This window comes from Haplochromis burtoni, unplaced genomic scaffold (assembly GCF_018398535.1).
Source record: "Haplochromis burtoni strain Fernald_Lab_line unplaced genomic scaffold, NCSU_Asbu1 Contig_1046, whole genome shotgun sequence".
In the NCBI taxonomy this organism is placed as follows: Eukaryota; Metazoa; Chordata; class Actinopteri; order Cichliformes; family Cichlidae; genus Haplochromis; species Haplochromis burtoni.
In genome coordinates, this window is record NW_024583407.1 from 43,143 (window position 1) to 55,747 (window position 12,605).

At 31.6% G+C, this 12,605-nt stretch overlaps 1 protein-coding gene across 1 annotated transcript in view; it reads left to right on the forward strand.

Moving 5' to 3' along the window:
- Positions 1 to 12,605, forward strand: part of LOC106632617 (piggyBac transposable element-derived protein 4) — a 39,612-nt gene that overhangs the window by 7,808 nt on the left and 19,199 nt on the right. Inside the window, exons 7-8 of the mRNA XM_042216417.1 lie at positions 25 to 202; positions 1,745 to 1,800. Of these exons, the coding sequence (XP_042072351.1) occupies positions 25 to 202; positions 1,745 to 1,800 (234 nt within the window). The remainder of the gene's footprint in view (positions 1 to 24; positions 203 to 1,744; positions 1,801 to 12,605) is intronic.

Genomic DNA, 12,605 nt, shown 5'->3' on the forward strand with positions numbered 1-12,605 from the left:
CAATTTTTGAAAATATTTTGATAGGTGAGACGCTTTTCTTTGATTGGAGGGACCACACTGGAGGTGCGAGTCCGTCGTATACTAGCCTATGCCATTACAAATGAGCTGGCCTCTGGACTTAACTGGACTGGGAGAAAAAATAAGGACCAAACCAAGCAAAAAAGAGCATTTAAAGAGACAGTGCTCTGCAAGTGCATCTTTGGTAAGTTTTATTGTTTATTGTAGTTTTATGAGCCTTCAGTGAACCAATAGAGTGGATCAATTGAAGTGCTACATGCATCTGTCATTTCCTGTGTCAGGTCTTTGCTGATTTTTTTCCTCTTTCTTGAGAACATGACTTTTATGTCCTGTTAACCTGGAGATAGTGTTTTAGGTCTTCCACTTCTTTTGTCCTCCATTTGTTCAGTTTCTTCCCTTTTTTTTAAGGATACCTGGCACACAATGCTAAGACGTGCCAAATTTGCAGCTAATAGCTCTGTGGGAATCACCTTGTTGGTAAAAAAAAATTCTAGTTATGTCCATCACACTGGCATTTTTCATGATTCAGCTTGACAGTTTAATTATGTATTTGGGACCGCTGAATTGGAGTGACAACCAAAAATTTCTTTGGACAAGCCAAGCCACAAATGCTGAGCTTTCAGCTAATAACACTCAGAGTTTCTTGAAGTCTCTTCACAGGCACCTTAAAGCCCACCAACATCTCACGTTAGCTGATCTCAATAGGTAACATAATAGGGTGAGGCAAGGTCTCACAATGGTTTCACCTGAAACCTCTGCTGATAATGACACACCCTTTTTCACACCTTGATAAAGTCACCTTTCATGTGATGAGATACATGATCATTAGTGGGTTCTTGACCCTCTTAAAGGACTGCTATCACCAGGGTTTTAGTACTTGGGACTCTCCAAAGAATATTGAAAGACCGGAAACTATGACTGCGAACAAAACAAAGTAGTGTGGCACCTTGGAAGCAAAAAATAAATAAATTTGGCAGACTTATTTCTACCTTAGCCCAGTCCTCGTTGAGGGATACAGGAAAATGCTTAGGACAATGTGTGTAATTTCAGGCCCCATGTTTAGTCCTGCAGCCAAGCAGATCATGAAATATAGCACACCGGTGAACAAAGTGAGGCAGTAGCTTGCTGATTTCAGCCTTGTGACTTTCATGTTAATCAGCCTACTAGTTTATAGCAGCGGTCCCCAACCTCTTTTGTGCCACGTACTGGTTTAATGTCAGACAATATTTTCACGGACCGGCCTTCATGTTGTCGTGGATAAATACAACAAATTAAAATGATATGACAAAGACAAAAACTGTGGTATTTTGCAAATATAATAATAAAATTCAGCAAATTCACAGTAAAATTGTGCAACTTTATTAGCAGCGTCCTCCTGAAATGCGCCAACAACATTGAGAGTAACATCATCCTCTCCGCCCCTTAATGCTCTCTGGTCACTATGGTAACCTGTAAATATTTCTTTCAAAATAAGAGACACAACTATAACACGGGAAAAGACCCAGGGTAACAGAGTTAACGATTAAAAAAAAAAAAACTAACCCTAAACCCTATTCATAAATTTCACACCCGGGCCTCTGTTACCGGTCCGTGGCCCGGGGGTTGGGGAACGCGGGTTTAAAGGCTTTCTCCCTGTTTTTTTTACAAGAGGTTGTTCATATTTAAGCTCTAATTGAGCCTCTCTTTTTTTTCTCTTTATTTTTTTGCTTATTTGTTTTTGCCCTAGATGGCCTGACTCAGCAGGTGGGGGTAAATGCAGTTTCTGAGTTTGCCTTCGCCCAAAATATATAATAAAAAATTATATATATAATTTAATCATAATAATGATATTAGATATAATGAGTTATTATATATATATAAGATATAAGATAAATATTATTTAAAAATTATAATAAGATAATGGAATTAATATTTAAAGATTAACATATAAGATTATAATTATAATAGATAAGATGATGATTATTATCGAATAACTTTATTTATTATACAGGATATATACTTATATTCGATATAAGAAATCTATTAGATGATATAATATCTGATTTATTTATAATTAATATTAATGGTATACATAAGATGGAATAATATATTATAATAAATTAATGAAAATTCTGTATTAATAAATTAAAATATAAACAAGAAAATTCGGAGATATTTAAATATAATTGAGATATTTTGTATAGAATTTTTTAATAAAATATTAATTATAATATAATTTTATTATATATAGAGAAATTAAATTAGATATTATATAGGATATTGAAATTATTAATATATGAATATCTATTATATATTTTAATATAAGATTAAGATGGAAATTAATCATAAAATTAGAAAATAAGATATAATTAGAAATATATGAAATGTATAAAGACTTTTTTATATCTCTAAAAATAAAATGAAATTATTAAGTTTAATATATAATAAAATATAGAATTTAGTATATTTATTATAATAGAATTAAGATATATGAATATATTATTATTTAAAATTGATATTTTAGAAATATAAATTTCTTATATATAATATCAGTAATTAATTATCTATGATAATATATAATATACTTATAAACAATATAATAAAAATATAATGAATTTTTTATAAGAATTTTAATAATATTGTTTAAATATATGAAAATATATATATTTCTAATTGGATATTAGGATTTTTTATATATATCTTAAAATTAGAATAATTTAAAAAATAATAGATATTATGAAAAAGAATAGATAATTTAATTTTTATTTAAAATTTAAATCATAAATAGATAAATTAGAATGGAGAATCGAAAAAATAAAAATAAACTCTCTATAATTTATATTATATCAAATAATTTTCTATAATAGTTTTATATTTGAGTAAATGATGTTTTATAGGGATAAATAAAATAGTTTATATAAAATTTAAAATAATATAATAAAATATTTTAATTAATTATATAGAAGATTTAAAATATAATATAATTTTAATAGGATCATAGAGACTAATTATTGAAAGAAATTAGGAGATAGAGAATAACTTATTTTTAATATGGAATAATATTATTATAATAAATAAAGTATCAATATAATTAAAGATTATGAATTATAATAAGAAAATGATTAATAGAGAAGAATAATTAAAAAAAGATTTAAAATTATAAAAATATAACAAATATAATTATGAATAAATATATGAGAAATGAGATAGAGATAAATCGTATATAATATCGTAATAGATATTAAAATATCTATAATATAATTTAATTAATATAAGATAGATTATTGAATTATAAATTAAAATTTTTTAATTTATTATAAGATAGATAATATTATATTTTTATAATTATAGAAATTGATATAGATCAAGATTTATTTAATATTTACTTTATAATATGACAATATATAGAATATATATTGATTTATTATATAAATATAATATGGAAAATAGAATTATTCTGAATTTAAAATATATAGATTAAGGGATGATTTATATATATTAAGAGAAATTTTAGATATCAGATGATAAATTTAATAAATTAATATTTATATAATGAATATTTATATAGAAATTGATTAATATATATAAATATTATAATTATATATTTTAATATTGATATATTATATTTATTATATTTAAAATGATGATTTTATATATCTATTTTACATAATTAATTATTAATAGATATTATAAATTATTATTATGAATAGAATAATTCAATATAAATATATATAGATTATTAATTAAATAATTAAACTATGTATAAATTTCATATATATATAATAAATATTATAATATATTAAAACAATTAATTATAATTAATTATTTTATAAAAAATTAAAACTATATAATTATAAAAATATATATATATATGTTTAAATATAATATAATATGAATATATAAAGATCATAAAAGAATAATTAATAATATAAATAAAGACTAAAATATATATTTAAAAGATTATATATAAATAAATAGTATATATATATTTTGAATTCTTATATATAATAATATTGAGGAAGGATAATTCTATTTATAATATTATATATATTTGATTATATATTATAGAAATTATATATAATAGATATATTAAATAATATATAAATTTTTATAAATTAAAATTAAATATAGAATTAATATATTATAAAATAAAAGATTATAAATGATATTATTGAATGATTAATTTATTAAAAAAGGATTTTTTATAATAAATCTATTAGAAATATAATGATTTGAAAAAATATTTTATATATGATAGTAATATATTATGAATTTTATTAATATTATATCTAATTGAATATTTTGAAAGATAGATATTAGATGGAATAATAGATATAAATAAGACTAATTAAAATGCTTAATAATTATATAATTAATATAAAATGAATTTTAATTTTATAAATTTTACAATTAATATCAATTTTGAAATGATATCCTAATAAGGAATATATTGATTGAAAAAAATTTTTTATTATTTCTATATATATAATATGATGATAAGATATTAGATATACTAGAAATATTTAATTAATTAATTAACTATTAATATTAGAATATTAATTTATTGATATGAAAATAATTATTTATAATGATTATTGATATATTATATATTGATTAATAATTATAATGAATATTATAATAGGATACGAACTTAGAAAATAGAATTATAAACATAATACAATAAATCAGAATAAAATATTTTATTATATATTTGCAGAATATTTAATTAATATATATTAAATTTATTAAAATTATAAGAAAATTAATAAAAATTTATAATATATTATGGACATTAAAATTTATATAAATAGAATATATATATTTTAAAATTAATACTAAAAAAATTATTATATATAAAATTAAATTTGTAGAGTAATACTAATTTATTAAAATGATATATAAGTATATATTTGATAAATATATTTTTTTATAATATTTTATAATAATAAATATAGAGATAAGATTTTATTTATGATATATTAAATTTAATAGGAAGAAAAAATATTTATTAAATTGAATAATTTTACATTTATTAAATGGAATATAGAATTGAACAAATATTTGAAATGAGAGGGAAAAATTTCAATTTAGAAAATATTGGATAGATATTATACTATTATATGAAAATAATAGAAGATATATAAAGATGAATATAGATAATCTTAGAAATAAATTCGAATAATGATTATTAAATAATAAGATAAAAGAATAAGAATTTATATAAAGATTATGGATAAAAATAAGAATATTAATTAATGATATATTATGAAAAGAAAACTGAGCAACAATAACAGATATTACTTTTCCTTCTTCCCAGTGCAGACATCACTGATGCTTCACTCGTTCCTGCCTTCCTGATAGTTTCACATACCTGTGCTTGCAAGTCTTTCTCAGGTTTCCAAGATGTGTATCCAGACGTCTGAACGCTCTCTCCTGCCCGGTCACAAGATCCATGATCCTGTTCACTAAACCTCGTCTGACCGGTGCAGACGTTCCTCCTGTTCCTCCTTAATCTGTGAGGTCTGTGGACCATCCTGCTCAGACCAGAGTCCTCTCCTGGTTACAGATCTGTTGGTCTGCGGGAACCTCCTCATCCTTACTCTTCATTCTGTTTTGAGAATTCTTGAAAAGAGACAAGTGATAACGGGAGAAATTAAAAATGAACAAATGTGACAAATGTTTCAAGAGCACCGTGTGAGTGACTCAAGTTCTGATACTTTTATAAGCAAAATTAAGAATACAAAAACTTTCAGGTAGCTGCTGCCAGCTTGTTGCGCAACTGTTTGTCATTTTAACCTGCCACAGTAACAACCAAAAGTAATTATATCATTAATTATATTTAGATGGAGGATTTTAGAGTATTTCTCACCACCTGACTATGATCTGAGTCCAAATTTCAAATTAAAAGCTGTTTCACTTTGTTTGCTGATTTGTGCTTAAAGCTGCAGTATTTTGTTTTTTTTCATTATTTTCAAACTACGAAATAATTGCAGTCACAATAATAAATTAATATTATGTAAATTATTTAAACTGTACTTAAGTAAAAATATAGAATCACCATGGTGGGATGGTGGTTAACACTGTTGCCTCACAGCAAGAAGATTCTTAATTCGACTCAGGAGTTTGCATGTTCTGCTCCTCAGTGTGTCGGTTCTCTCTGGGTACTCCAGCTAGGGCTGCCACAAACGATTATTGTGTGGATGCATCCACACTATTGAGTTCCTCTTGGGACTTCCGTACACTTTTTGGCACTTAACTACTTCCACAATTTTCAGCCGATTTTCACCGTTCAAATTTTAAACTATTCTGCTATTTCTGCTAATGTGTGCTATGTCTTTTGGTATTTTTCACTATTATACTTTTTAAAATATTAAGCTTAATTTGTCCCATTGAAATGAATGGGAAACTTCTGCAATTCTGCTAAAATTTGCTTGTTTCTGAAACTTAACTACTTCCTCATATTTTCACGTAGAACAACCATTCAAACTTTAAAATGTTCTCAAATTATTGGGCTATTCAGGTATAAATCAGCTTTTTCAAATCTTTTACCGTTTTACTTTTATGCCTCGTTAAGTTTTCAGTTGCAAAATTGTGATTTTTCACAAAATACATGCGTTGTTATGGTTGCTATGCACTTGGCTTCCAGTGTGCCACTGAAGGATTTGCAGTCTTCTCTTCATGTCCGAACAACTTCTTGCTACTTGCTCAATTTTCACTCAACTTCCACAAATTATACATCAAAACGTGGGTATTTTTGCTGGCTTTCCGAAAATGTCACTATCATTGTTGTGGGATTTATAGAATTTTGGCAAATCTCCTCAGACCAACACAAAGTCGCAAAACTCTCCATAGAAAGTCAATGGAGAGCTTGTTCAAAATCACCGCTTGATTTCTGTAATGAGAGGCATATTCCAATCGTCATATCTCCTTAACGAAGCAAAGTTAAGATATAAGGCTTGTCCCAGTATATCTTCAGACACTCCTGACGCTCACAATTCAAGAATTATTTTCTCACCTATTACCGTTCTGAAATGAATTAGACTTTTTGAGGGTAGGAAATTCGTCCTTCGCTCAGATTTCTTCAGATTTCAAACTCTGGAAATGAACCACTTTTTTCTCTCGTCATATCTTTTTAATGGATTTCCACAGAGACCTGAAAATTTCCATGACTGTTCACCAAAGCCTGCTGTCTCTTACGGTGAAAGAATGATATTGATACTCTAAATAGATTTAGAGTTAGAAAGCGTTGTTTGAGGGCAAGTCAAGGCAGTTTTTGCTTTGCTCTACTCAGTTATGGTGCATTAGAAGTCAAATATCTTTAATAATTCATATTTTAATGATAAATTGTCAACACTTTAAGATTCCCCCATCTCTTCTGAACAAAACGGTGTAAGAATGACCGTTCTAGCCCCTACGGTTAGGAAATTATGGTCATTTGTTTGAGGGGAGTCGTCATTATGAGAAATAGACTGCAAAAATCCTGTGTCTCTCTGTGCTGCGTGCACCTGTTTTGGCGGGAAAAAGTGCACAGGCTCTCTGATTGGTGGATTCAAATTCGAGCAGCTCCCAGGCTGCTTGACTGAGCATGAAACTTAGCTTCTCTCTCCCTGTGTGTGTGTGTGTGTGTGTGTGTGTGTGTGTGTGTGTGTGTGTGTGTGTGTGTGTGTGTGTGAGTGTCGTGTGTTTGTGTGTGTGTGTGTGTTCTTAGAAGAGAGAGAGAGAGAGAAAGCCTTTTTATGGGATGATCTCATTGAGATTCAAATTCAATATATTTAGACTGGTTGACTGAATTGGATCTTGTGTGTGAAGAGAAGGAAGAGGAGAGAGAGAGAGAGAGAGAGAGAGAGAGAGAGAGAGAGAGAGAGAGAGAGAGAGACCCTCTTTAGGGCAGCATCTCATTGTTGGAAAAAATATAATATATTCAGACTGGTTGACTGGATTGACACCCTCCGTGTGTCTCTCTCTGTGCATTTGTGTATACATATTTGATTTTGTGTGTATCTGTTGGCTGTTCCTTCTTGTTTTTTAAATTTATTTTTATTTCTTTATTTTTTTTTCACAGGTGAATAACAATTAGTTTTGAGGGAACTTAACCATGTTCCGTTTTTTTTTTCAGCTTGTAATCTCACATTTTCCAGTATTTTCACTTAAGTTATTACTATTCTGTTCAATCATAGTATTTGTTCTAAATCATTGTTATTATGCTATATTGTAGTATTTCTGCTAAATCATACTATTTCTACTATATTATATTTTTCTTTCTAAATATAGCATTTCTGCTATATAATTGTATTTCTGCTATGTTATAATATTTGTGCTAAACCAGAGTATTTGTGCTGAAACATGGTATTTCTGCCAAATTATAGTATTTCTGTCAAATTATAGTATTTGTGCTGAAACATAGTATTGATTTAAAATTACAATATTCATAGTTCAACACAGTGTCTCTGGTAAATCACAGTATTTCTGCTCTGTTGTACTATTTTTCTAAATCATAGTGTTTCTGTAATGCTTAAGTATTTTTGGCTAAATAATTCTTTCTGTTATCTTATACTATTTCTCCTAAATTCTTGTATTTTTGAGAAGTTATCATGTTTCTGGTAAGTTACAATATTTCTGCTAAGTTCTGGTATGCTATTGTATTTCTGCCAAGTATTATGTTTCCTCTAAGATATTGCAGTTCTGCTAAGTTATTCCATTTTAGCAAAGTTCCTTTGCTTCTGCAAAGTTTTTACAATTTCTGCAACTTTTCAGCTTTTTCAGCTACTTTTTGCATACAGCTTCAGCTTTAAGCATCCACACTGCATTTTCGCAGGAAATGCAAATTTTTCTTATTTTTTTAGTTTTATGTGTCCTGCAAATAAACCTTATATTATAAATTATATTATGATTTATTTTTGGCCTACATCAGTAGAAAATGCAAATTATATACACAAAGTTATGAAATCACCAGTCCTGTTGATTATCATGATTTTCATTTTCTTTCCCATAACAAAGAAATACGTCTTGAACAAATATATGACACATTAATATTTCACATCCTGTTATCATAGCCTGCCTGTGTAGAGAATACATTAACATGGCAAATGTGTTGTGCATGAAACAAATTCAAACGAGGTGCAGATGTGTGTCACAAGTTAATCTGACTGTAGGCTTTAGGCACTTGACCACAGGTGGCGCTAGTTGACTCAATTTGAGTGAACATAAAGTAAACTGCACGTTTTAGTTGTGCAGCGAAAACGCTGAAATCGAGTAATAACACGTACGAGGGGAACATAACGAAGACAAGATTCTCCCGATCGTTTACTCTTGCTGTCCTGTGAAAACATCGGCGTGGTGTTAATTGTTTGCGTTTTCGCGATCGCCTCGCGCAGAGAATATCACCAGGTAAACTCGCGACATTTTTAAACATTTTGTTAGTTCAAAGAGCAAAAGACTGAGCGGAGTGTGTTTGAGGTAACCTTATAAATGTCACGGATGACACATTTGGTGTTTATTTGCTGTTTTGTCGGTAGCGGCTACTGAAAAGCAAGTCTACCACACATCTGTTCGGCCAACGCCAGTTAATCCGGAACACTGGCCGCGAAGGATTTCACTCGCAGAAAAGGCTCATCGATGGTGGCTGGGATCGCGCCACGATCATCAGCCATTGCAGCCCAAGGCTCATGGAAACGAGCCCGCCATCCCTTTATAGTGGCCGAGACCACTGGCGATAAGGAAAGGTAGCTCGTCATAGAGGACTCACGCTCGGGGAGACGTTTTTATGGTCGACTTAATAATGGAATAATGGCATGCATTTATATAGCGCTTTTCGAGACCCTCAAAGCGCGTTACAATCCCACTATTCGGTTCTATACTTAGGCTCCCAGAAGAGCCTCGAGAACCCTGGTGCTGTCTTTGCATACCTCCACAATGCTATGTTATTTAATCTTTAAAAAAAGGAGATTTCCTGCGTACGACCAGAAAGAGCTCAAGTACCGACGCGTTCCACAGTTTTAAAATAAATAACCTACAACATCTGCACGGTAACCACGTGGTGCGAGTTGAAGGTTTCTCTCACAGATTCTTTCGCCGCGTGTTTAATACTAAAATCTTACCGTTTAAATCAAAGGGACGCACTTATGTGATGAGCTGCTGGTTGAATTTAGTCTGCACTGATGGTCGATCTCACCCTGGAACGATTGTTTCTTAACCTCCGAGCAGATTTCTACCTTGAAAACCTCTCAAACCACTGTTGTTTGTTTGTTGTGGAGTTTGAGTGACGTCATTTCCGCTATACTTCTTCTATTAGAATTTCGAGTAGTACTGGCGCACTGCTGCCCTCCTCGGGTCATTCGTAGTCCAAATAAAAGTCCTTCCAAACAGTCCAGTGCTTTGCAGAAACCCGAATAAAGAATTTTAGTTCCCCAGTGATCCAAGCCAAGTATTGACTTAAACAGTCTGTAATATTCTGCAGCACAACTGGAACAGACTGTCTACACATGTAAAGTAATGACACCCATTCTTTTCATTCTGTTATTGCTTTTTCCACATGCTGTTTTTTTGATGATGGATCCACATTCAGAAGACAGAGGGCTTATTAAATTAAATTAAATTTTATTTATATAGCGCCAAATCACAACAACAGTCACCTCAATGCCCCCCACCCCACAGGTTCTCCAGCCTTTAGATTGATGTTAGTGTCATCTTCATTAACTGAAGTTTCTGTATGTTTCCTTATCATTTCATTCATTTTCTTCACTCCTTAACACATATCTGAGCTCCTTTGTGAACAGTCTTGAACTTCATTTTGGACCTGTTTTAATCACTCTAGCAGCTACTATGTTTGTCATTTCCATTATTTTTCTTGCACTAAACTATTTGCACTAAACAATAATTTCAGATAAACTGTAATTCCATTCATCCATCCTGCTTTTCTCAAATTTCTCTGTGGCTTTTTCACAGTTAGAATGAAATGCTTCCCAGTCTGCCTTACTGAAGTCAAATGAGCAAAGTCATTTGTTTTATTCAGTAAAGCATTCCAGAGCTTTTCAGAAGACAAGGCCTATGAACCAAGTGATGCTTCTGCAAGGGCCTCAGAAAAGTAAAACGCTACACTCATCCACACAAAAGCATGTCTTTCATCTCTTCTAGGAGGAAATACTATATTTATATTGTTATATATTATAATTAGTCATCCAGTGAAGTTTGTCTCATATCACATGTGGCTGCATTACATCCTGCAACACCTCGACCGCCCGGGAACTTATGCCATGGTCCTGTTTGTAGACTTTAGTTTGGCTTTTAACACCATCGTGCCTGAACTTCTCTCCTCCAAACTATCCCAGCTCAGTGTGTCACCAGCTGCCTGTCAGTGGATCACCAGCCTGTCAGACAGGAAGCAGCAAGTGAGGCTGGGGGAGATCACCTCTGAAACTCGGTCCCTCAGTATTGGTGCCCCTCAAGGATGTGTCCTCCTTCTACACTAATGACTGCACCTCCAAGAACTCTGCTGTTAAACTCCTAAAGTTTGCAGATGTCACCACCGTCATTGGCCTCATTCAAGATGGTGATGAATCTACATACCGACAGGACGTTAAGCAGCTGGTACTCTGGTGCAGTCAGCACAATCTGGAGCTGAACACTCTTAAGACTGTAGAGATGACAGTGGTGTTGGAGCTATTTGTTCTTTATTTTTTATTATTTTTGAAATTAGTTAAAGTTTGTTGTTAGTTTACTTATATTTTGGGGTTTATTTACAAGTTTATTTGTAGGTTAATATTTGTTTCAATGTTTTGTTTGTTTGATGTTACCTTGTTAAATTAGTCAGTAAGAGCTGTAGGGCCATTTTGTTTCTATAAATAAAGAGACTGGTATAGGACCAGCATGCACTGGGGTGGGCCTATGGTTTTTTACCAGAGCAGGAGAAGCAGCAGGAAGTAACTAAAAATGGATCTTGTTATTGCCAAACTGGATGAATAAACCATAAAAACGCAACTTTCAAGTTTGGACAGTGGACTTCTTTTGCCTGCATACGGAATATTATCGCAGTGCAGCAGTGGCTTGTGGACTTTTAATTGCGGGATGTTTGGTTGGTCAAACAAAAGGAATTGCCACTACAATTGGACTTCAGGAGACATCCCTTAACTCTGCTCCCCCTTACCATATCAGACAGCCCTGGTGTCTACTGTGAAGATCTTGAAGTTCCTGGGTACAACCATCTCCCAGGACCTGAAGTGGGAGACCAACATCAACTCCATCCTCAAAAAGACCCAGCAGAGGATGTACTTCCTGAGACAACTGGGGAAGTACAGTCTTCCACAGGAGCTGCTGATCCAGTTCTACACTGCGGTCATTGAGTCTGTCCTGTGCTCCTCCATCACAGTCTGGTATGGAGCAGCCACTAAACAGGACAGGAGCAGACTGCAGCGGACTGTACGGGCAGCAGAAAGGATCATCGGCCCCCCCTGCCCTCCATCCAGGATCTGTACCTCTCAAGAACCAGGAAACGGGCAGGGAAAATCATCACAGACCCCTCACACCCTGGACACAGACTTTTTGATCTGCTGCCCTCTGGCAGACGGTACAGAAGCCTGCAGACCAGGACCACCCGACACAGGAACAGTTTC